Source organism: Paramacrobiotus metropolitanus, unplaced genomic scaffold, assembly GCF_019649055.1.
Source record: "Paramacrobiotus metropolitanus isolate TYO unplaced genomic scaffold, Prichtersi_v1.0 Parri_scaffold0000068, whole genome shotgun sequence".
Lineage (NCBI taxonomy): Eukaryota > Metazoa > Tardigrada > Eutardigrada > Parachela > Macrobiotidae > Paramacrobiotus > Paramacrobiotus metropolitanus.
In genome coordinates, this window is record NW_026570288.1 from 26,326 (window position 1) to 52,071 (window position 25,746).

Below are 25,746 nucleotides of genomic sequence, written 5' to 3' on the forward strand. Positions count from 1 at the left end.
TCCCGATTGTCGCGCACGCTTCATTAATTTTGTGCATCGGTGTTTGGCACTGCGAGAAAACAGGTGGTGGTGGACTAGTGGTGGCGTCTGTCGCGCACAGCATGCTAGGCCTTTCTGCACCCGCGACTGTTTCAAGTTATTTGGCATTGATGAACGAACAAAAAATCATAATATTATTAATATTTGGCGAGTACAGACATCTTTTTTCGCAAACTGGTATACGGTCAGCTCGGCGCGTTATCGCCCTTCAGTGTCCGATCAAGCTAGATCGGACAAAGAAACGACTAGGAATGATAAGGTTTACTCTAAAAACTTTATGGGTATCACAGGTCACTGTGAAGATAATGAATTTGCACTGCAAGCATTTTTTCTAATTGCTAACTTTGGTCATGCTAATTGCCGGCATCCAGCCGGCGGCCAATCCTGATCAATGCATACCGTCGAAAAATGCATGCATCTCGTGCACTTTCTTGCAATCACTGATAATTAGGCAATTCAAAATTACAAAACTTTATTTGTTGTTTTTCTGAGCTAACTATGCATGCCCCGTAGTTGTGTTTAGTCTGCGCGTAGATAATATATCTATGTATGTATATCTAATATATATACATGTATGTACATCTTGTCAGGTACTTCGGCATTTCTTAGTAATTGTTCGAATAATACATCTTGGACAGTTGTTCGCCCGTTCATAGCAAAGCAGCAACGACTGTCTGCGAACATCATTTTTCATGTAACAAAAACTCGATGAGAGGGTCGACCATCGTCCCGCAATTGTTGAGAAATGTCGAAGTGCGTCAATCGACAAACCGCAGAACAGTCGATAAGCCTTGATTACTTGGACATAAGGCCGCGTACACAGATATGTAGCGTACCGTACATAATTTATGCCTGCGTCACAGGCTGCATGAAAAACTAGAGTAAGAATTGCGCAACAACAACTAACGCCTCTTTTGCAGAAGATAATTTTAACATGATACATGAACTTGTCTAACTTTCAAAGTTCAGTAATAAATAAGAAAAAAGCACTTCAAAGAGCACTCGCACCTCCATAAATTTAATCAAATTTGGTACATTTGATATCAAATTCTGTTACTGCTGTCTCAAACAAAAATGCATCACAAAACCATCCAGTAAAATCAGAACGACATCAGAATAGCAGGTCCCAAAATTTAAAAATCGTTATAAAATTTTGCAACGCAATATCAACCAATCTAGAAGAAACTCGATCATAAAATTAGTATAATTCCATGCTATTCTGACCAACAAAAATGGTTTTTCAAGCTCCGCACATGCAGATAACCGGCTAATCTGCTACAATGGAAAGTCTTGCTTTTTTCCATACAAATTAAGTCATTTCCGGTACTCTCTTAGTTTTTAAAGCCATCCAGAATTCCTTATTATTTGTTGCGCCTTGCAAGCACACTTAACCCAAACAACCACGGTGCAAATTAAATTTTAAGGGACAATCGTCAGTTCGACTATCATGATTTAAGTTCCATCTGAATTCGAACTTTTATGTGCCGTTGACAACGCCTTGGCAAGCACACTGAAAAACATTCCTCGACCCTGGATCGTACAGTAAGCTTGAAGTGAAAACTGATACTCAAATTACAGCGATTTACAATGTAATGGGTAGTGCGTGTCATGGGCTTTGCTGTCATAGTTATTTGATAAACTCTTCCTCGTTTCGAGTTTTACATTTTCAGTAGTTTTCAGCGTGAGAAAATGCAAAAGCTTCCAATTTGGACGTTCTTGTGTGCACATTTTATCATCTGTGTTGTAGCAAACGACAATCTGCCTGGTAAGATGCTCTGTTCATGAGCGCAACTATAAATAATATCAAAGCGCTGTTAAGCGATACTAATTGTTTTATAGTCGTTGTACCATCAAATACCGGCAAATTGGCCTCTCAGCCTTCGATACAATATCGTAACGTAACAGTGGGTGCCACTGCCGTCTTCAATTGTACCATTCCCGGAAGCAACAGACAGCTGAACGTGTCTTGGCCGGTTACTTAATGGATCGACCATAGTTTTTGAAGACCAGCCGCGATTAACCGATACTCGCCAGTATTTAACACCGGACAGCGGACCATGGTCAAGTCTCCGCATCACCAAGGTAACGATCGATGATAGCGGCGAGATGAAGTGTCGCGCCCGAATGGGAGAGGAAATAGCAGAAGCGACCGTGTACTTTGCAGCTCGTCCGCTAGGTGAGTCAACCACTTATAGGGAAAACTAAAACGCTGTCTGGGATAACAATCTAAGGTATTAAACACGTTTTGTATTCATTGCATACTTATCTAATCACATAATCACATCGAGTTTTTTCACTAACTGCTAACATTTTAAGTTGTTAATGTAGTGTTAGTGTTATTGTAAGTACTAACTGCATTCAATTACCTGCAAGCTGCGCATCCACATAGTTATGGACTACAGACTACCTCGTATATGTCAGCGGCATTTAAATCATTTCGACTTCTAAAAATACAGTACTAAGACATAACTAAAAGTGCGGTCACTTTGACTCCCAGCAAGTTGGAGTGGTGCTCTTACTTACAATTTGATTCTACTACAACATTAAAATTAAAATAACAAAAAAATTAAAATAACAAGCTGAACGATTAATTACCATTCTCATTTTCAGTAATTGAAGTTCATAACCGGACTATTACGGATACCATCGCGTACATCCGCGACGACCAGGCCTCAAATGAACTGTTATTTGCCTGTTCCGTTCTGGATGCACCGCGAGACGCGACACTCCGCTGGTACGATCAGCAATCCCGCGAAGTGACCGCAGCGTATTGTAAAGGTCAGAGCTGAATGTACACTGACTTGACTACACGTACTATTACGCGATTAACGGTTGGTAATCATGCACAGACATATGCCGGGTGGACAACTACGATGCCGCATTAGAAAACGTTAAAAAATCCACAATCGTTTTTCATGCCGCGAATAAAGCTCCTGAGAGTCTGCAGTGTAAACTGGTCGATGAAGCTGGAATTGATCTGTTAAAGCGGAAACCCATAACAATGGATGCTGTCCGTACGTGTACACTTGAATACCACTAGTTTTCGAATACCTATGTACCTATTGGAACATATTCTATTCTACTGTATTATTAATGAATTTATAAGCATTATGCTGGTAATACATGTAGGAGCTGAAATAAAGGTCATTAATATTGCAGAGGTCATTAAATTAAGAACTTCTAAATCCGCATACCGAAATGAACACAGAGCTGTATTAGTGCTATCACCAACGTTCCCTGTCGTGGCGGGGCCATACAGCCGAAACTGTCAACAAACAAACAAATTAAACTAGCCGATGGCTAAGTACCTGCACAAGCTCGCAACAGGGCGAACGATTCATACTCCGTATCAAATAAAAACTAAAGTGTAACGTTGTTCGATTTTGCAATTCATGATTGGGGAATACGGTACTGTTACGTTGTAATTACCGATTTCTCAATAAAAGATCAATTATAGGAAAACCGAAATCGCCAAGAATGTTCCCTTTCAATGCCACAATTCGCGACGGAAATCAGCTGACAGCCCAATGTTCGGCGTTTACCGACGGAAGGCACCAGCCACGGCTATTGTTGTACTTTAACAATACAACAGTCAATCAAACCTCATCGGTTGTCGGCAGAAAATCAAACCAGCTCCTGCAAGTGAGCCACACCTTTGATGTTCACAGCGGACATCACCACGCTATGGTTCAGTGCATATCCGTTAATATTTTATACGAGGCAACAACGGGAGCGCCATCCGCTAAACTGCAGCTTGAGGTTATCTGTAAGTTTTGTGCCCCGAGTGAAGACGCTGTACGTAACTATGCAAAACCTGCTTTCAACTTTAGCTAAATTCTTCAAATCGTTACAGTCCGACACAATTTTGACCAAAGGAATAATAAAAAAATTACACAGTAATTAGTCTCACAATAATTAGTCTGTCATCGCTTTTTTAATGTCTGCAGTTGGTCCCGACAGTTTGTCTGTTGTGTTGACTGCCCCCAAGATCACTGCGCAAAGCAACAATTTCAATGTCCAGTGCAGTGCAGAAAAGAGCAACCCACCTGCGCACATCATGTGGTTAGTTGAACGTGGAGACGTAACCGGAGAAAATGTAACCGTCATAGCTAACCGCATTGCCAACAGCGCCGGTAATTTCTTTTCCCTTAGTATAAAACGCATTTATTTGATTTAGAATTCAGATTGACTAGATGTTGCCTAAATGCAGACAGCAGGCCATCCTGGGCCAGCGCGACGATCAAGCCCCATCCAGAAGCTACAAGTGTCGGGGTCACTTGCATTGCCAGCAATCCCCAAAGTGGCTACGACGTGCGAAAACGTGAAGTGATTCAGGTAGTAGGGTAAGCCAACCAGCCTTTACCAGATAACACGAAGGGCTGTTGTGCTTTACATATTTCCATTGTCTTCGGTTCTTTTCAAAGCACATTTACTATTTCTCTGTATCTATGAAAGTCGCATATTTTTGGTTTGTTCTATGTAATATTTTTCTATAGCACGTGCCACTTTGTTTACATAAATACGCTTAAAAAAACTGACGGAGTAATTCAATGAGTTAGTATTACTGTATCTCGGCCAACGTCAGACTACAGAAACTCAACGAACTTTGAAACCAGTCATACGGCTGCCGCTTTATTTTTACAGAGAGTGGTACACTTCCACATACGGTTATTATTGCAATAGTAGTACACATAGAAGTACGGATAGAAGTGCATTTTTATTTGCGGGCGTGAAAACGAAATTTTATTCAGTTGTGAGACCAATTACGTACGAAGCCGGAAAACTTTCAGCTACACTGTAGTAGAAAACCACTATTGCGAATGCCTTTGACAGAAAGTTCTATTTACGTATTCTGATTACGCGTACACTACATACGGTACAAATCAAGTTAACAACGTTCCTCATGCAGTTTTGCAAGTAGCGCTACGCGCATGCAGTATCATACCCGAAAAGCAGTGAGTAAAGCTGCATAAGAATTAATGCCAGTACGTCAGAGCAGTGATTAAAAATGTGCGTACTTTCATGCACGAATTTTGCGATGATACGCGAACTGATCGGATGTGCGATGGATGATCCACAACACCACCATCATCATCCCCACCATTCCCGCGATCGCAGCCACCGATAGAGCGCCAATTAAGGCAGCGTCAGGTTTATCATGATCAGCAGGTTGGTTCGCTACGTGCAAGAATTCGGTGAGCTTAGTAGGCTGGATGTCTCCAGTGATTTCCGCTCCGGTCTCATTGTTGGCGCTTTCGGTTTTCACATAGACCACGGCAGTTGCAAGAACGATTTGACCGCTGCCCGGTTTCCGAGCCATGCATTTGATACTGATGGAGGTGGCACCGGCTGCTGGTGTTACCCAAATTCTACCGTACGTCGTTGCCCCACCTAGCCGACAGAAATGCGCTTTAAATTAATAAAAGCCTGAAGTCCTGTACAAGCCAAAGTGGTTCTTGTACACAGTATAATCAGCGTACCATTTTTGTGTTCTGTGTGTGTGATGGATGTTCCACACGACTTTCCCGGAAACGCAAACCAGTGAAGCCTTGGCATGGGATAGTTATGTTCGGAATGGCAGCGGACTTCAAAAGTTTGGTTGGGCGAAACAGTGGCTGGCGCAACCACAGTTACCGAGCCGTCCTCGGGGGAAACTGCCAATAAAAAGGGAAAGATAATTCGTAATCGGTGCATAGTCATAGTGCCATACCGTTTCCAACCTTTCACTAAATAGTACGCCGACAAAGAGCACCGACCGCAAAAGCATAATAAACTCGGTAAACCCAGATCATTTTTCAGTGTTTCAGAATTTCAATGAAAGTATGACAGAAAATCACAAATGTTGCAAGCAGTTTACAATCATCACAATCATTTGGGAGAAGAAGAAAGGAAATTTCTGAAAACTTTCAAGCTTACTGGTTAATACCGAATCATTCTGCCACACCCGGGGGTTATAATTACTGAAGCACCGGAAGTATCTAAAATTCTTTCGTTTTGAAATTCTTTGCTTACGAGGTCGTAAAAAATAACCAGAAATTAATCAGGAAAATGATTTGCCGAGAAACTCATGGATGCTGAATTAAATCTCAGGTATTCGGCTTGAAAAAGCTCTACGCGTTGTCAAGGCAGTAAAAATTACGTGGCGCCTTACATAATACGCGAAGTGGCAGTTTGGCGAATGGTTCCATTTCCTCGTGGGTTTGGTTAACGGCGTTACACTTGACCCGAGCGGCGTTATTTTCTGGGTGAACAATGAATCGATAAGTCACCATTATGCGTTGGCTTCGCACAAAGATGACGGATTCGGCAGTCTTCGTGTTGTTCATGTACAGAAGCAGTTTGGGTGCGTGTTTTGGATCTATGTAGGCAGTGCAGGTAATAGTGGACGTTTCGCCGCTGTGCAGTTGAATTTGATTATTTAATTTTTTTGTAACGTCCATCCCGCAAAACTGTGGCTCTCCTGCAAAATGTATTATAAATTATAAACAGTTGCGATTGCTTTTGGCAAACATTTTCTCAACTAAACTGCATTTCATAACACTAGAAGGGTGGACGATCGTTGCCAATTTGTATTTCAAATTATCTAGGAATATCGTTTACCAGTAAGTGTTTTCAGCTTGACGATGGCTGACTTTTGCGCGGTGCCTCCGGTACTATTGATCAGTTTACAACGTAGGCCATTCTTGGGAACGAATTTTACAGCAGAATACACAACGACGGCTTTCTTGATATTCACAGAGTCAGTGTAGCTTTCGACGTCGCAGTTCTTGTCTGCAATATAGTGGATAATATTTAATAAAGAACTCAAAGAGTTTTTTACAGAACAAACGTTCTTCGAGTAATTCCCAGTTCCCACCCCTGCAGATGATCGTGGTCAGCTCGGTTTCCTTATCAAACCAGCTCAATCTGGCGTCTTTTGGTGCGTACTTGATCGCACAAGTGTACGTTACTTGGGTCGTTTCGCTGGGGATGTAGGCGATTTCGTCGATGACACTTCGCCGGTTGACATCTACCGCTACAATACAAACAGTCAGCATTAACATAAAATGGATGACAAATTAAGTAGACATCGGCCAGTCGGTCCGCTGTCGCGTTTCATCCACTTAGGTGTTTATATGTATGGCATGTACAATAATACGAGTACATAGCAAAGTTTATGTACTGAGGAATTATGAACATGTTCGCTTACCGATTGCGCTGACTTCAAAGGTCACCGTGTTTTCGACAAGCCTCGCCTCAGTCTGCACCTGGCTTGTAACCGTGCCTTGATCGTTGACCTGGACGTGCTCGATGGTGAGGGTGGACGTTCCTGGTTCCGTTATCACAGCGTATCGCGTATTCTTGTACAGCGTCGCATCCAAAATCTTGGCACCGTTATGCTGCCAGGACACCGTTTTCTTTGCAATATCGTGGTGCCTACACGTGAACACAGCGGGAAAACCGGCAGGAACATTGTGCGTCTCGACTGACGGTCTTGTAGCTATTTTGCTGTTAATTCCTGAGTTCGAACCAAAACAATGTCGTAAATAAGCAAACTTTAATACAAACATCTCTTGAAGATACTCTTACCAAGCGGCAGGAAATCGGGTGGAAGTGGATCACTTTCTGCCTGTACTTGCTGGCACAGCATGCCCGTGACACCGATCATCCACAACAAGAGCGTCCACATTGTACTAAAGCGGCTGTATACCCTAGAGTACTCTATAAGACATAAATACAAATTACGAAATACGAATATGTGCAACAATATATAATTGTATAATAATTTGTATTTTACGAGTAGACGATAAGCGCTGCATAGAATACATATAATTATTCACGCATAATTATTTTTAAACTAATGTGGCACTGCTAACACGACATCAAAAGATCCATATTCGGAGGACATTTTATCGAAGCCTATTATGTAATAAAAAAGGAAAATTGGGCTAGGAATATGAGCGAGAAATGGGAAAGCCTTTATGCACGTCTTAAGCAAACGGCAAATGCGATCCGGTTCCCTAATTGATGGGTATCCGTTATGGCGTCTGCGTACTATTACTATCTCATCTCTGTCAAATTACCAGTATCACACTCAAATTTCCATATAATATTTCTTTTATTGCAATAAGCGCCGCGGAGCTTAAAAACCAGGAGATTCCATTAATTGATAGGCAATCATGATCCCGTTTTAATGCGACATTTCTTCAGTTCCTCACCTTAAGCTTCTGTAATCGCACTAACTGCAGAGTCCAGGCCCACTTTAGTTCCTCCAGTTCAGTTTTGTCGATGAAAACTGGAACGATTTTTAAACTGGAACGGTTTAAACAACAAAATAACAATCAGTCCGCATCATGAAAAAAGTGCATCGGCAATAAATACAAGAAGAGCAAAATTGCCATATTGTCTCGGAATGGTTGCGAAATTTCCTCTAATACTCGTATGTAGTGGATTAAGTAATTGTGTAAGTACAGAAAACAGTCGTGCCATGAAGTATACGACTCCCTCTTCGCTATTATAAAACCGAGAATAGCAAAATATGCAATAAAAGTAATACATAAATGCATAGAACAATTTGCCACCTATGGCAGGAATCCAACATATTCCTTATTAAAATTCAAATTATTTTACGGCGCCCAAGATACGTAAAACAATCAAATTTTTTTCCACGCACCGATGCAGAACGAGTGAAAACCTTCCAAAACATAGGCGAAGATAATACGAGGGAAAAACTGAGTCACACACAAATATATACAAGTGCAACAGCCGTACAGTGATTCTCTGAATCAATCCTGAGAATGGCATATTAAATCCAGAGCTGTGCTTAAGAAGTTGGTCGTATGATTATCATAAAACAAAAGCGTGGATTCCGGATAAAACAAAGCAAAAATAATTTATGAATGGTAACGATTAATTTAATTACTATCACCCGTGCATGTGGTCATGGCGTACAAAGACTACAGTAATCCGCAGTGTCACTTTTCACCTGGCAAATCATAAAAATTCGAATGCCTCCTATTTGCTTCCACGTCTATTGTTCGATCGAGGGTTCAGGAATGTTTTGCGGTATGCTCGTCCAGGGGTAATCGCAATGTTCACAACTTCATACCGGTGCATGGAGATTCGAATTCAGGCTCTCGAGTAATTTTAAATCGGCTCGTAAAAAGCTTCATTCTGCTTTGTGATATATAAATGCGATACTTCTACTGCATCTTGCGGCGCATGCAAACAGTTTTTATCGTTTACGCTGATAATGGTTTGCAGCCTTGCACGATCGGGGGTACAGATAGTCCAGCAACCACACAACCACCACCACTATCAGTCTCACAATGCCAATCATATTGAAAAAAGCAGACATATGTAAAAACATTTAAAGTGTTCGGTAGTTATCAGTCGGCAAGCCCACATTTTTTCAAATTGCACTCCTGCTGTCAAAGCAGTGGCAGCACGCGACACGTTGGTGGACTGTGCTTCGGAAATGTCATTATTCTCTCCTTTACTCGTCGATTCAAGTTCACTTCCGGATCGCTGGTAATTTCTTTGATTTTTATCGAGAGAAAGTAACAACACTTTTTCATTTTTATCTTCATGTTCATTGCTTATTCCAGGAGCGTATAACTTTAGCGACTACATGTCTTACAGTGCCTGTTGGACAGTACGACCTTTGTGCGTGGAAAATCCAACGCGACATGCATGACTTCTAAAATTAATACTCGCTTTCAAGATATCATATTTAATGCAGTTATGGTTCTCATTTATCTTTCATTGCTCATCACATGGATTTTGTGTCCTTTTCGCGACTGCGCCGACAGTATAGCTATAGTATCGAAATTCACCATTACCGATGCAGGCAACACGGAAAAGTTTGTGCATCTCCATGTACACAGGGACACTGGCACGGTGTACGTCGGTGCTGTGAATCGCTTGTTCCAACTGGATCCGGATTTAGCGCTCGAAGAATCTGTCGTTACCGGACCAGTTGTAAGTGTCTTTGACCGGTTTTTAAGCAGGGTAGTGTTTGGAAAGGCTGGAATTTGAATTTGTAAACTTATTAAACAGATTTTCTTAATTTTTGTGTATTCTTATTTTTAATTTTCATCATGTACATTGGCGACGCATAACAGAAATGTACAGCACATGTACAAAAATTTTGTATAGTACCGATATTGCACTGGCTCCCTGCATATTTGCCCATTCAGATAATTCTATGCGTGCAAGTTGCAACAGTGAAGCTTTACAAAATTGCATAATGATGATATTTTCATGAAAAACTTTTGATTATTGTTTGATGCAACTTGTAAATAGCGATCACGCAAACGGAAATTTTAAACCGTAAAATTAATATAAAGGCGATCATATTGTCTTATCGGTAGGAAATATCAGGATATTTTTTTCCAGGACGAAAATTCAGCATGTCCGCCGCACGACGACTGCTCCGGCCATCCAAGAGCCCTTAAACCGAACGAAAACCCTGTTCTGATTCCGTACTACGAACGCGAACAGTTGATCGTCTGCGGGACAGCTAACTACGGTAGATGCGTTATGCGAGATATGAAGAACATTACGGAGCTGCTAGAAAGCGACAGCGTAGAGGAGGCCGTTATACCGATGGATGCAGAGTTGTCGGTGGTGGCGTTCGTCGCACCTGGGCCGTCGAATGCTGTTGCGGGCAGCACCAGTCACGTTTTATACGTTGGAAGATCCGTTTACGCTGGATCGGAAGACAACTTACTGGCCCTAAGCAGCCGCAGTTTAGATCCTCGTAACCTTTTCCAGCTGGCCTACAATGACCTTATGACCGGTACCGGCACCTATGTGATGGTCGACTCAACAGCGCGGCAACAATACAAAATCAACTATGTGTACGGATTTGCTTCTGGAAGATTCAGTTATTTCATAACAACGCAACCGCGTTCAACGGATCGGTATGAACCTTTACAGAGCAAACTGGTTCGCATCTGCCAAGACGATAAAAATTATCATTCCTACACAGAGATGCCTCTGGTCTGCGTCAGTAAGGATAAGACATATGATGTAGCGCAGGCCGCGTCCATAGGAAATCCGGGAGCAGAGCTGGCCGCAGAGATGAATATAAAAGTAACGGATGATATTCTGGTTGTGGCCTTCACGGACCAAACAAAGGAAAACGATCGAAACCGGCCAGGTTCCAGTTCGACTGTGTGCAGATACTCACTGGCACAAATTCAGCGGCAATTTGCTAATAACATCCGGCAGTGTTTTACGGGAAATGGGAAGACCGGATTTAGTTTCAGCCGGCAAACCAAGCAGTGCTTAAAATCCGTAAGTTGTGACGGTTTGTGATAAAAACCATAGGAACTGCAAAAAAATTACCGCGGTAAACGAGGCGCGTGTTGGGATAATATGCAAATACTATAGTTAAAAAATATGTAAAACAGTTCACACAATGAACCGAAAGTGTGACCCGTAGATTGCAGTTACCCTGATGCGATCTCGTTTTGATGACCCATACTTTGAACATTTGTATATCGTGTTTGTTCCCATGCGAATACCTATCCCTCTTTAACTGATACCAACAGAAACCGATTTAATTTTATGATGGTATCCACGAACTACGAGTAGTTGCTTGGTGTTATCTAATATCAGCGGTATATGGTGCAAAATGGCAGTGTTGTACTGTTAGAACAACAGCAACACGCCTACTTCCGGTGCCATGTCACGACTGACACGACATGACCGGCTAGTTCTGCATTCTGTTTTTCAGTTGGCTGAATTAAGCAAAGCAGATAAGCTGCACTCGCACTCTAGAGATAGTTGCTCAGAAGAAAAAGCTAAAAATTCAATCGTAAAATTCTTATTTTTATTTAAACTGAAGTTGGTCAAAGGTTGCAAAAAAATGTGAGCAATGAGCACACAACGGCCGCCCCGCTTTGAGTCCATTCACAGTAGGCTTTTAAAAATCTTTTCCGCTTAAATTTCCATGACGGTTGTATACCTTCAGACTATGGTTAAAAGTTGGCTTGCGAGCCACTTGCCCTACCTGTTTCTTCCCCGGCGCTTTGTTCTTTAATTTGTCACTATTAGTAATAAGTGTAGTAATAATATGCAATAATTTCTACTTTTCTAGCACAGCCCTGCGTGTGCACTCTTATACAGTATATCGAGCACTACATGTCAGCGTTAGGTACAACATACCGGCCACATATAACCATAAATCAGTCCCCTGTTAGGTTTTCGGTGCGTCCAGCACTGTGGACTGGCAAACCCGACAGAAAATGTGTTGAAAAATGATAGGCAGAAAATGTGTTGAAAACTTCTCGAATTATGGGGCTCAACGGCAGCTATCTCGTCTTAAAAAAGTTTTTTATTGCAGTACCTAGAAGTGCGTGATGATTTCTGCGGCTCGGATTTCAATTATCCAATAAGCGGCTCAATTCCCATAGCAGCGGCTTCTATTCTGACGTATCCGGAAGGTCGAATTACAGCTGTCGCCCTATCCGTCACCCACATTTACACTGTGCTCTTTCTGGGGACGGAGAAAGGGGTTCTGAAGAAAGTAAGTACAAAGTTTTGAAAACGGGTATCAGTATAATTCTACGAAAGGATGTGTTTTATATTTTAATATTTATATTGCCCGTATTGAAAAGCGATAGGGCAATCTGCAGAAATGTCGATAAATAACATAAGTTTCGCCCGTTACGAATTTTGTTTTTGGAACTTGGTTTGTATTCAACATATACGATATTTATTAAAGGTACTTTAAATACAGCTTGGTTTGTGGCTTTGTATATTGGATTAATCTTTGCAAAACTTGCACACTGATTGACATGATTGTTGTGCAGGTTTATATTGATCCCAAGCGACCTGCCCGCGAATATGAAGAAATTTCTCTGTCATCGGTGCCTATTTTGCCGGATATGCACATCTCCCCAGCGAAAGAATTTATCTACGCGGCCACAGCCTCGCAAGTTAGAAAGTTATCCTTGTTTAATTATTTTCTAAATAACTACTAGACGGCCTGAACCAGTGGCGTTACGAGTTCACGTGCCATTTGTTTAGATCAGCAAAATTCGCATACACAATTGCTCTGCGTACAACACCTGTGGAGATTGTTTGGTAAGCCAGGACCCGTACTGTGGATGGTGCTCATACGAAAATAAGTAAGTTTTGTTAACGGGAGCAATTGCTGCATATTCAGTCATGGAAAGCGAACACTTTTCTAACAGGAAGGGAAAACTCACACCATCTTTAGGCAATAGCTATAGCATTTGTATAACTTTGATGGGCTGCAAAAACCGAAATCCGCTTGGTCAATTGGCACAATGCATGGTGTGGCCCTGCCAGAAGAAATCTGAGGGAATAAATATAAAGTTGCTTGCTTGCTTGCTTAAGGCACTTTATGGCTTTTTACATGTTGTTCGGGAAGCTTTTGAGGAATCGTTAGTAATGATGTAGGTACCATACTGTATTGTGTTTAAAGGTGCAGTTTGCGGAGCCAATGCAGTTCTGCCTACTGGCTGCCGTTGGACAAACGAAAGTGCTTTCGTATTATCTCCGTCACGCCAAACCAGATACAGCGTACAACATCACGCACAGTAAGCACCCGGTGATTTGTAAGAAGCTCACGCGCTTATGAGTAATACGAATTCAAGTTGTTCTTGAATGTGTCCTGCGTTTCAGAATATCGTTCATGAATGTTTCTCTTTTTAGAAGACTTATTAATTGTTATTACGAGTATTATTATGGTACATATTGTTAATAATTGTTATTAATTGTACAATGGCAAAACATGCAGGGCTAGTAAGCAGTCAAACGCATATTGATAAAATATTTAAATTTCGATGTAGTACTTCAATTTTATGACTTTTGATGCAATGGCTGGTATCGTTAAACTTGTAAGCTGATATATCTGTAGTTGTTAACTTATAAAACCCTGAATAGTTTGATTTTTCGCTTTCCGTAATGCCGAGTGCTATTTTCAGATAGCTCTGGAAGTTGGACATCTCCCGCATTTTAATGGGCCACTTGTGTGTGTCTTTTCGGCACAAGGTCGCAGTCTGGAAACAAACGCCATTCGAACACAAGACGGTGTTTCCTGCTTGACACCAAGGGCAGATTTGTTACCTCAACTCCCGGATGGCGGGAATGCACTATCGGTCCGTGTTGCGATCCAAGAGGAAGGTACTGGAAACGAGTTCGGCGCGGACTTTGTGACCTTTTTTGACTGCGCCACGTTTAACGACTGCACCAGTTGCGTGGTGAGCCCTCTTCCCTGTGACTGGTGCCTCCAGAATCATCGCTGCACGTCCACTGCCGAAGAGGAGTGTCCCAGCGACTACCTGGTCAATGGGCATACTAAAAGCGGGTACAACGCACGCTCGGGACCGGATTTCTGTCCCCGCACTGAACCGGCTGAAGGGTTCGTCGAGGCTGGATACATCTTGGTGCCGTCTGGTCTGCTGAGGGAAGTCAAGGTCAATGTGGAAAATATACAGCCGTTCCAGACACGTCTCACCTGTGTGTTCAATATTGACGGTCAAGTAGAACGAACGGAAGCCAGTTATGTGGGCGATAAGGTGTTGTGTTCACCGTTAAAATTCGCCTACGACACAACGGCGCCGAATGTCACTGCGCACTTCGCTGTTGAATGGGCTGACAGGAAGCCGTTGGATAACCCGAAAAATTTGCATGCCGTTGTGTACAAGTGCTCGATGATGGCGCCAAACTGTGGGTTATGCCTGGATTTACCGAGCGAGTTTGAATGCGGTTGGTGCGAGAAGAATTGCCAGGTACAAGGACTACCAACAATCCAAAAAATACTGATTTGAGTATAGTATAGGTGGTACTTTCAATCGTTTCGTTATCTTGGTAGAGGCAAAATATCTTTATCATTCGATGTATCTGTAGTATAAATGCATACATATATGCTATGCCGGTAATTTAAAGACTTCTGGCTCATGAGTGGTTATCCAGATAACAAAAATATTTATACTGGTTGCAAATAATGATTTCATTACAGTATTTTATGTTTTCTAGGTAGCACATCAGTGTCCCGGAGTCTGGTTAAACAAAAACTCCACTTGTCCTAATCCCGAAATACAACAGTTTTATCCGTCGCTGGGCCCATGGGAAGGCGGCACAATGGTCACCATTAAAGGTATCAATCTGGGCAAGACTTTCGATGACATTGCCAGTGGTGTACAGGTAGCTGGCAGACGTTGCAGTCCCCTTCCAGACCGTTATGCATCTACATCAAGGATTGTCTGTCAGACGGATGCTGTGGAGCAGCTTCAAAATAACCAGATTCTAAGCGGTGACGTTCAAGTGGCTGTTGCCCAGCAGTTCATCGCTCGTTCCACTTCCGAATTCAGTTATGTCGACCCGCAGGTAATCGGCTTCTCGCCTAAGTTGGGACCCATGTCCGGCGGTATGCAGTTGACTATTCATGGTCGTTATTTAAACGCCGGCAGTCGTGTGGTCGTGAAGATAGGAAAGAACGTCTGCAATGTGCAGCAACGGAACGCAACGACCTTGACATGCGTCACATCGCGTGCCGACGCGCCGACGCGAGGCTCGATCGAAATGATAATAGATCGTGGTCGACGGCAGTTGAAGGAGCCATTGTTTGAGTATGTGGCGGATCCGGAAATAACGATAGTCACCTCCTTCGGATCCGGACAAATTAATCTAGGTCCACGAGGCACTGCTTCCGGTGGCAGTTACATCTTTGTTGAAGGAAGCAATCTCAATGTTGTTACCTTACCGCGCATTGTTGTGCGCTACAGTGGAAAGGATTACGAAGGCATCTGCTTGGCATCATCCGACATTCGGATGGAATGCCGCAGTCCCACCATTCCTGCCCTAGATTCCCCATTACTTTGGCACGGCTCTATGGAACGGCCACTGGAACTGCACTATGGTTTCTATTTGGACGACGTCCAGTCGGCGCGGAATATCTCCAGACTGGGCACACAGTTTCCCAAATTTAAGTTGTATCCCGACCCGGTGGTGGCCAACTTCTCCGACCACAACGGGATTAAACATCACAATAAAGAAGAATATTTACTTATTAGTGGTGAGAATCTAAATCAAGTGTTTCGGTTGGAAGATTACCGCGTGGAGATTGGCTTGGAAGTGTGCAACGTCACCTCTCTAACGCAAAGTCAAATAATTTGTCGCCCTCCTCGAACTGCGCCTCTGGCGCGCCGATTGGATGGAGATGTGCGCTGGGAAACGCAGCCAGAAGTCCGCGTTGCCATTGCTGGGCGACCAGCGGTTACCATCGGGACCTTGACATATGAACCGCTGACTGGTGAGTGTGGAATATTGTTAATCTACTGTACTATGTAAATTTTTTAATCAACAGAAACACACTTTTCAGTTATTTTAAAGCTGGTATCACTTGACCTTTCCAGTTCATCCTAGCACAACGCTGACTGATGCACAGACTGGTGCCATCGCTGGCGCAGTGGCATTTATGGTCGTGCTAGTCCTGATCATCGCGGTGTGGAAGAAACGATCACGAGGAAGGGCTACCGCACCAGTATCCAGCTTCGCAAGCCGCTTAGTTGAGAACATTGAGCTGTATGGCAAGTTAAGGGTCATCGATCTGCCTCAGTCGCTGTCACACCTGCCAAATGTACGTGCTATACCCCAAGAAGCTCTAAAATTCGGTAAGCAACCGTCGCAAATACAGCCACAGTTTACATTTTCGTCAGTGTCCGATATTTCAGAAGCAGGGAACCTGGGTAAAGGAGAATTCGGAATAGTGAGAAAAGCAGTGGCCTTATATGTACCCGGTTGGCCGTGCCCGTGTCCTGTTGCTGTCAAACAGATACTGGACTACAATGCGGAAAATTCTCAGCGAAATTTAATCGAAGAAGTCACCGTTCATAGCCGCTTGAAGCTTCATTTAAACGTCGTTAATCTTCTTGGGATAACGCTATCTGGTGAGAATAGTCATCTGGTCTCCCAGAAAAAGTATGCAGTGCTTAACGTGTTCGTTTTGTCATTAAGGTGACGCCATACACGGAATCGTATTAGAGTATGCTTCGCACGGGTCACTAATGAAATATTTGCGGCAACAAAAAGAATTTGTCAGACCGCAAAACATGCAATCGGCTCTACAGATTGACGAGCAAGGCTATCTTAAGCCCAGCGTACAGGATGACCGAACCCAATGTCCCCTCAACCAAAGCGACCTTATTAATTTTGCTTACCAAATCTGCCGCGGCATGTTACACTTGACCAGTCATGACGTTATCCATCGAGACCTGGCCGCTCGCAACGTCCTAGTCTGTGATAACAAGATTGTGAAGATTTGTGACTTTGGATTGGCCAAGCAAAATTCGGAATACTATCGAATGAGGGTACGGTAATGAGCTGCTAGGTTGCAGACACCGACATTAATTTACCATGATTGTGCGATTTAGTGTGACATTGTCAGCCACGAAGAGTACGCCTTGCACTGTTAATTTTGCTAACCACAAGCTACAGTCGGTACTGCATAAAATCGGCTTGCTCTAAACATATCCGTTACAGAATTGATCATAACACCCCGAATATCTAGAGCGTATTGTAAAGGTCATAAGCTGTCAGAGAATTTCCTTGTGCAAACGGTTTTTTGCCTGAAGGTAAATGTGAACGGTTAAATGGGTGACCTTTTCCCTGCCCTATAGGACAAGAATACACCAATGCCAGTGAAATGGATGGCACCACAAAGCGTCATGGATTTGACCTTTTCGGTGAAGACGGATGTGTGGTCGTTTGGCATCGTCATGTGGGAAATCTTTTCTTTCGGGGAAGATCCATACAGCGACATTATCCGGAATTTCTCGATCGCGGCTATGCAGATGACGCTGAGTAACGGAAGCCGACCGCTAAGACCGCTTAATTGCTCAGAAAAGATGTAAATGTAATAATATCGGCTTTTTGGTATGCGCTGACTTGTGCCAACAGTATTTGCAGAAGCGCTTCTTTTCCTTTGACAGATATGAAATCATGAAGTACTGTTGGAACTACGATCCTGTTGAACGGCCCACGTTTGCGGCTCTTAACGGCTTAATAGAGCCACTTACCGAACAACGTGCACGTGATACCTATGCGGTTTTGGATCAGCCATATCGAGCGTTAAACATGGACTATGTTACTATTAACTTAGTTTCGGAATCCCGCAAGAGCGCGAGCGAGGTTGAATCAAACCAAACTAATGCACCTACACACTCTGGAGCCATGCCAAGGCAGCATGTGGATGTGGGTGGTCCCTCTGTCGATGCCGTTTGGTCTGGTGCCCACGATGTATGCATGTCATCGTAAAGAAGTTTCCAGGGAGGTATCTCCGCTCCGACCGGAACCATCAGCAGGATCTTCTCGACTGAAATCCTTTCTGTTAACAAATTCTCGCTGCTATCTCGGCTCCTGCCCTAAATTCATATTAAAACTGTTGATCTACAGCACATTACGTTATTGACTCAGCTTATTCTGTGGCTCCAATAACATCGGAAATCGTCGAGCTGCAACTGGAAAGTGCCGCGTTTGTGCCTGTTTTCTCCTGTATCCTGCTCAGCCTTCTGGCCGGAATTGCCAGTGCCATTAACGAGACTGGAATCCCTGTAACAGAGTTGAACAATTACTGTGGCTTTAACGCCATCTTCATTTATCCCGATCCCCAGCCTGTGTATATAAAGTGCTCCAACTACAAGAACAGTGCCACGGACTATAACTATGACAGCGGCTTCCATCCCATCAACTACATGCAAGATGACAAAGGAGCCATGTCGCGCGCTATCGAGGACGCCGTTAAGAAGGTCAAACAACGCTTCTCCAAGAATAGCTCCACCTTTAAAATTAATAATATGAAATTTTACTTCGAAAGCTGTGAGGTCATACAGTGCTTTATCATTACAGTGCAAAATGTAAATGAATAGTAACAATGTTAAGTCCAGTTAAGCGGCGTTCTTATGCGGATTAGCGTCGAACGAAAATACCAAAATTTTTGGAGCCCGAACTGCTCGATCAAATTAGTCTGTCATAGCGGCAAAAGTTTTGGGTGATTGTCGTAGCTGTTATCTTGTTTTTCTCTTCTTTTCCCATTTTAAAGCTTATTCACCATTTCTCCCGCGTTCACCATCTATCTGTAGCAAGCGTCTGCAGATAAGTATTATTTTACAGTTTATGTAAAACTAAGTGCCGTTTTTCTTTATGTGCTGTACAGTGTTCTTACCGCTTTTTGAGTTGTTTTTTTACGTGTAAGCACCAGGATTTTACAAAAAAAAACGATGTCCTGGCTGCATAACAAAACCAAGATTATGTACCCGACGCAGAACACGAATACGCGATACGATGTGAAAACGGAACCAGGGACGTCAATCGGCGAACGTGCAAGATCAAAGAATAGGGCACAGTTACGTGCCAGCTGCAGAGTAGTGGCGGGGGCTGTCGAAGACGCTGTGACCTTTGGAGTCAGCGAACTCGGTAAGTAAACGTGTTATGAACTTCGTTACGTATTATGTTAATACTGCTTGGTTTGTGTGTGCGTAGCGATTATAGTGACTGCGCCAGTCACCTTTTTCACCCAGCCAAAGTTTTGAAAGTTCGCTGCCATTCCGGCAATATGTATCCTATGCTAAGGCTTCACTCGATTGCGATTCCTGGAAAGTCGAGTGGAACATCTAGCACACACACAGTGACACACTCAATACGGAGATGGTCCGTTGATTATCCTGTGTACATGAACCGTTTCGGCTTGTACAGGCCTTGATTCTGTTGGTAAGGTGCAGGCCATACCGCAGAATTTGAATTAAACCCGCAGCACGGCAGCCGGAACCGCCTCCATCAACATCACCTTCCTGACCAGGAAGCCGCGCAGCGGTCAAATCTTTTAGGCAAAGGCCACGGTTTATGTGAACGCCGGAACCGCTAACAATGAGACGGGAGCGGAGAGTAACGCCAACATTCAGCCTGCTGGGCTCTCCGGTCCGTTAGCTATCCGGCGACCAATCCTGATCAATTCGCACATCGCCTCAAATCCATTCAATGAAGTAAATTAATTTTTAACTTTAAAACTGTTTTGCTTAAAATTGTAACTATTAAGTGTACGAGCGCTTACACTTTTGTGCTATTTGGGGCGGCTGTTGCCAGTGTACACATAGCGATTTTTAACTTATGCTTTACGTTATTTTTTTGGTTATGTTAAATACTGCATGCGCTTAGCACTCGTGGCAAAGCCGCGTGTGCGTATGTACGTACATTTTAATAATTATTATTGTAATTGTATCCGTCCTTGTACATCATTGTACTTGTACATGGCTAAATATTAATATAAATTGGGCGACAATATGATTGGGCGACAATACTACTTACAAGTAATATCAGGTGAAAAATTAAAATAAACGGGCGTAAAACACTGGAAACGGCATAATGCTAGGACACGCTTTTCCATTACAGACATACCGAAGTTATGTAAAAAAGACGTGTTCACCTAAAGGTTCAGACTTGCATGGGAGTAAAGTATGTCCAGTTTGAGAACTATTTACTTGTATCTCATAATATTGTTACGTGGGGCCTTATGGGCGCCCACGTACCTTCGACGGCGAAACAGCGGCGAACCCGGATTGAGGCTGTAATGCCGAAATCTGACTCGCGCACCGTGGCGCAGTAACACCAGACTAATGAGATCGGATCCTACAGCCACCGCAGCTGTGCTGTAGGTCCGTCAAAACAGCAGCAATGTGTGGGATGGAAATCCCCAGAACAGCAAAACACAATGGCGAATGGCCAATCATGAAGGAGGAGCTATCGGCCTTCACAATACCTTTACGTAATAAGGCATACAGCATAAATACGCGCTAATACGTATATTAGAGTAAACTACTCTGTGCCCACGACAGCCGCCCATACCGCCGCCTACCTGGTTGACTCAAGCTCAAGCACAAATATCTTGATCTTCGCCAACAGCGGCGATGGCACAGTGGCTGTGCTACGTGGATCTCACTCGGTAGCCAGCGGTTCGATTCCGCTCCATCGCCATTTTTGCGAATGCCTCACGGAACCGCCCTCCTCGCTGAGATCCCCACGGACAGCCGACTGAGGGCTGACTCTGTAACACGTAGTATTTTGTAAATGAAAATAGCGAACCATGATTTTACAAAAGCAGTATCTTTCTTACAGTCTGCCTGGATCGTGCTGACCCGCAACAGCCAGCCGGCAATGTCAATGTGCACGAATACCGTGATAAAGGTCATTCAATCTCTATGTGGTTATGGAGTTTTATTTGTTCATGTTAGGAGTTAGTTGCTGCATGTCCGTAGCCTGTTCGCGTTGTACTTATTGTTTCTTTTATACGTCGGTTACGGTCGGTAGCTGGACATGCATCGATCCAGCTTCTGGACGTGTACCGCATGCACATATATGGAATCTTCCTGTGGGAAACTTGCGAGTTCTGACAGCCGGAAACTGATGATGACTAAAGTTTTTCAGTAGAGATATCGAGCGTAACGCATGAAGTTTTTAAATTTTCATGGTTTAGCCTGGAAATAAAGCCGAAGGCTGTTTCAAAACTACTCGTAGATATTCTCCGTTATAGTCAGATGTCTGACATAGGCCTCCTAGCAGTGCTTTCGATTCGCCCTACATTTACTGATGGAGATTGGAGACCAGAAAAAACTAATGGCGAAACTCTGCCTTCGCTGTATCATGCATTTTATGACCTTGTTAATTGTAGCGCGCGGAAAAAAATTCTGATAAAACACACTATAATTCTGATAAAATAAGCACTATAGTGTTCCCGAGACTAAAGGAAGCTCTATTTTACTGGTACTTTTCTAGAATTGCAGTAGAATTTTATCAACATACATTTTGTAAAGAAAGGGTGAGGCCGGAAAGGCTCCCTAGGCTAAAATAAAGCCGGGATAATTATTGTCAGGCGACAGAATACGGCCGTGACGTCAGCATACTTAAGGACTGACATCTATGCCAAAACCACTCAGTCTAGCTAGAATTAAAGGCACCCAGCCCTTCATAATGGCTTGCAGAGGAAGTGCTGAGAAAGCTTAAGAATGATATATTACAGTCCTAAGAAGCTGCAATCCAACGAAATAAATATTGACATACTACACGCGGTTACTACGCGTGTAGTACTACCAACCTGACCGCAGTCAGCAGAGAAGAAACTCTGGAGATTGGTGTTGGTTCTGTTGCCTACTACCGCAGACAACAGGTACCACGAACACACTCTCACCACACTCACTACCACACTACAGGAATACCACACAGTAACTTCCGCCTAGGTACACACTACTGCTTTCCCTAAACGAAGGTCACTCACAGCACAAACACCAACAGGATCACAGTGATGTTACTCGTTTTAATCAGTTATTGATGTTCACTCCAACTCAGTCACACCGTAACTACTGAATGCTAGCCGACGACGAAGCGCAGCTTCTGATCGGAGGCTACCGATAAGAACACAGATCATACGTCATCGCTAGTACAACAGGGAACACTCGTACAAACGCACAGTAAAGTCATACAACATAATCCCAATTATGTCAATATTCTTTTTTGGCCACGAGCTGCTTTCGCTTTCCGTATTTTATGACCCTTTCGTCATAATGCCGTAGAATCCGCCCGAAGCAACGTTGCAAAAGGCGCAAAGCACCACACCAAACGACAAGGGAAAATTAACGAACCGGCTGCTGGTGATTCATCGGCAAGTTCAGTGGAACCTTGAATGGAATCGTTGTGCAAATACGAAAAAACGAACGTACAAGTAAACGTATCGTCAGACATATTTTCGTTTCTTTTGCTGATGTTGCAAGTGACTCATTCGCTGAATTTGTCTGAAAAACAGGTGACACGGATAAGTCACAGGATGTTTGCGTGGGCCTTACTCAGAGCCCAGGGGCGCTATCAAATTGCAATCAGAGATTCAAACAGCAGTTCAGTTTTTCACTTCTCCTTCTAACGGTCGAGTGAACTTTGCTCCGTTCAGTATTTCACTCGCGTATAAAAGCAGCAGTGTGAAGTGTATGCTTAAGTGCTCGTTAAGGTTGTTTACGACAATAGATCAACGCTTGTGTGATAATCGTAATTCCTTCATTTCCTTGCTCACCATGGCCGCGTCTTTCGTTGTTTTCTCTTGTATCCTCCTGAGCCTTCTGGCCGAAACTGCCAGCGCCGCCAACGAGACTGGAATCCCCGTAACAAAGCTGAACAACTACTGCAGTTTCAGTGCCATCTTTATTTATCCCGATCATCAGCCTGTCTATATCAAATGCTCCAACTACAAGAACAGTACCACGGACTACAATTACGACAGCGGCTTCAACCCCATCAATTACATGCAAGATGACAAAGGAGCCATGTCGCGCGCTATTGAGGACGCCGTTAAGAAGGTCAAACAACGCTTCTCCAAGAACAGCTCCGTCTTCTTTGGTTTCGAAATCAACGGATTCCATCCCGACTCTTACCAACATCGCTATGCCGAGACAGTGGCGGTCATCGATATCTCCAACAAACTGACAGCGACAGTGGGAACAAAGGATGAAGTGAATCTGAAAATCAAGCATGCCGGTGTTCGGTTTGATCCGAATAACGTTGCCGATAAGCGCGTCAAAGTGTTTGCGGAGAACAGTGTTGTGCTGCTTAGCTGGAATTATTTGGTTTAAGTATTTTTCGCTCGCAGTACAACAGTCCGTAAAGTTGGAAAAATTTCTTTTTTTTGATGCCATAGAATTATGCGCAAGTGCAGTATACGTATAAGCAGATTTTGGGCTTATGTAACTCTTTAAATTTGATTGTCGCATAAAGATATGTGTGCGTTTGATTACCGAAATCAGAACTCCAAATTCTTTCGAGATGAGCTTTTCAAATGAAATTAATTTTAATAACATCGTCCAGCAACCAGCATTATACGCAGAATGGACATTATGAAGTACATGCTTTAACAATAAAGTGCAACAGTTTGATCGTGTCATTGTAGATTTCAAATACTCGTACAATAAAATGGCATAATGTGTAGAAGCGCCATTTACCGAATACTACAACCGTATTTTGGCGATATCATTATTGTCTGAAGTCTGGCGACTTTAATGGGTTATTCACGTTAACATAGATTAAAAGCAAAATTACGCAGTTCATCATTTCAACACGTAATACACTTCGTCCAGTCTCTTACCGATACAAAACGTTTCCTGAACACAAGCAGCATTACCTCGCATTAAAGCAACACTGATTCTCTGCTTCAGAAACTGAGTGAGTGGAGTAGGTATTGTACAGTACAATACATTACAAAGCATTACATCACGTACACCTTGTTATCACGTACACCTTGTATCTTGGCACTACTACGTATTTTTTCTGATTTCTGACTGAACTGAATATTTCTATTTCCTGGATGATAAATTTCCCATCATCCAGTATGGAGGGTGGCTGCGGGACGTAGCTGGATAGATATCCAGCGAGCTGACGTGGCAGCTGTCCCGCAGTACCCAGCGCCCACGACCGTTACTGACGTAAGTTTCTATTCTCTCTGGTCTCACCACGATATTTCCTCAGCTGATTTATGGAGACTAACACCGTTTCTCCCTCTTCGAGCGCAACAACGGCTTCTAGACGAAATCAACCAGTGAAGCAGCCAGTTGCCTGCCCAGACTGCGGAGAGCTCTTCACCCGTCTGGATTTACATCGCAACAAATCGACTTGCCTGAAAACCCAAGCAAGTAAAGAACGAAACATCCTCCCCACAACGAAATCTGCGATCCCCGCCACTGTGTTGTGCGAAAACCAGGCTCAAACACTGGCAAAGCTCCGCGCTGCTACTCCGTTGGCTCCCCGGGTTCCCCGAGCGTTACGAATCTCTGTTGCGAACGATTTGTGCACGTTGCTTAACGAATGCTGTACAGGCAACACACCGGCGGCATGGACGAAGTTAAGCACTTTTGCGTTCGAGATATTTCGCCTACCAGCTGAGAAAACGGAGTTATCGGTAACCGCTGCCCTACGTCTAAATCTCATTACCCGTGACGCGCCTCCCGTTCCCCACATCCGTCCCCGCCAGGCTGCAGGAAATCCTGAAGAAGCCATTGCACGAAGAGTAAATAGCAAATTCCAGGACTGTGCTATTTCGGCCGCAGTTAAAGCCCTGTGCTCGACGGATAACGTTATTCGTCCATCCCCAGAATCGGCGTTGGTGTTGCAGGAGAAGCACCCCCGGGCGTGTGCTCATGCGACACCGGTTGACAAGCCCCAAGCACAGTTCTTGATCTCTGACGTTACCACTGATGAAATACTCGACGCCGTCCGTTCTTTCCCGCATGGATCCTCTGGAGGTCTATTTGGTATGCGCCCTCAACATATGAAAGACCTGATAGGATACGGAACGAACGAGCACGAAAAAAGACTTTGCTCAGCACTTGCAGGTGCCGTGACGAAGATGATCTCGGGGGATTTACCTGACGAAATCCTCCCCTCGCTGTATGGCGCTACGCTGACTGGGCTTCAGAAACCGAACGGCGGGATTCGCCCCATTGCAGTTGGTAATACGATCCGCCGTATCGCATCGAAAATCATTTGTCGCAGAGTGAAAGATCGTATGGTAGAAAAGCTGTTCCCATATCAAGTTGGATTCGGTGTAAAAGGGGGAGCCGAGGCTGCCATACACGCGACACGCATGTTTGTTAGTCAGGAGGGTGAATGTCGTGTACTTGTCAAGTTGGATTTCGCGAATGCGTTTAATTGTGTTTATCGGCA

At 43.6% G+C, this 25,746-nt stretch overlaps 2 protein-coding genes across 4 annotated transcripts; one reads left to right on the top strand and one right to left on the bottom strand.

Annotated features, from left to right (window-relative positions):
* Positions 1 to 4,768: 4,768 nt before the first annotated feature.
* On the bottom strand, positions 4,769 to 9,176 carry LOC129594431 (uncharacterized). 3 transcript variants are annotated; one of them, XM_055491122.1, is made up of 9 exons: positions 8,693 to 9,176; positions 8,238 to 8,314; positions 7,609 to 7,740; positions 7,229 to 7,537; positions 6,896 to 7,054; positions 6,640 to 6,810; positions 6,191 to 6,499; positions 5,520 to 5,693; positions 4,769 to 5,448 (listed from the first exon to the last, which is right to left on the bottom strand). In XM_055491122.1, exons 3-9 carry the CDS (start codon positions 7,706 to 7,708, stop codon positions 5,060 to 5,062), a joined length of 1,611 nt encoding a protein of 536 aa, XP_055347097.1. In that variant the 5' UTR covers positions 7,709 to 7,740; positions 8,238 to 8,314; positions 8,693 to 9,176; the 3' UTR covers positions 4,769 to 5,059. The 3 variants fall into 3 exon arrangements, with proteins under 3 accessions (XP_055347097.1, XP_055347098.1, XP_055347096.1); XM_055491123.1 differs by having other exon boundaries at positions 4,769 to 5,430; positions 8,238 to 8,331; XM_055491121.1 differs by having other exon boundaries at positions 8,238 to 8,331.
* Positions 9,177 to 9,762: 586 nt separating this feature from the next.
* LOC129594449 (plexin-A2-like) lies at positions 9,763 to 23,663 on the top strand. The gene is made up of 14 exons (XM_055491149.1): positions 9,763 to 9,999; positions 10,417 to 11,319; positions 12,371 to 12,553; positions 12,840 to 12,965; positions 13,057 to 13,157; positions 13,478 to 13,592; positions 13,980 to 14,786; positions 15,034 to 16,309; positions 16,413 to 16,636; positions 17,127 to 17,366; positions 17,676 to 17,905; positions 17,988 to 18,181; positions 18,451 to 18,873; positions 23,062 to 23,663. Exons 1-14 carry the CDS (start codon positions 9,763 to 9,765, stop codon positions 23,661 to 23,663), a joined length of 5,661 nt encoding a protein of 1,886 aa, XP_055347124.1.
* Positions 23,664 to 25,746: the final 2,083 nt, after the last annotated feature.

Coding starts and splice junctions, on each gene's coding strand:
- LOC129594431 (XM_055491122.1), bottom strand. CDS start 7,708: ATGTGGACGCTCTTGTTGTGGATGATCGGTGTCACGGGCATGCTGTGC. Junction 7,538..7,608: donor ACCCGATTTCCTGCCGCTTG/GTAAGAGTATCT, acceptor GTTCGAACTCAG/GAATTAACAGCAAAATAGCT. Junction 6,500..6,639: donor CAAGCTGAAAACACTTACTG/GTAAACGATATT, acceptor TACATTTTGCAG/GAGAGCCACAGTTTTGCGGG.
- LOC129594449 (XM_055491149.1), top strand. CDS start 9,763: ATGGTTCTCATTTATCTTTCATTGCTCATCACATGGATTTTGTGTCCT. Junction 16,310..16,412: donor GACATATGAACCGCTGACTG/GTGAGTGTGGAA, acceptor TGACCTTTCCAG/TTCATCCTAGCACAACGCTG. Junction 18,874..23,061: donor GAAATTTTACTTCGAAAGCT/GTGAGGTCATAC, acceptor TTACGACAATAG/ATCAACGCTTGTGTGATAAT.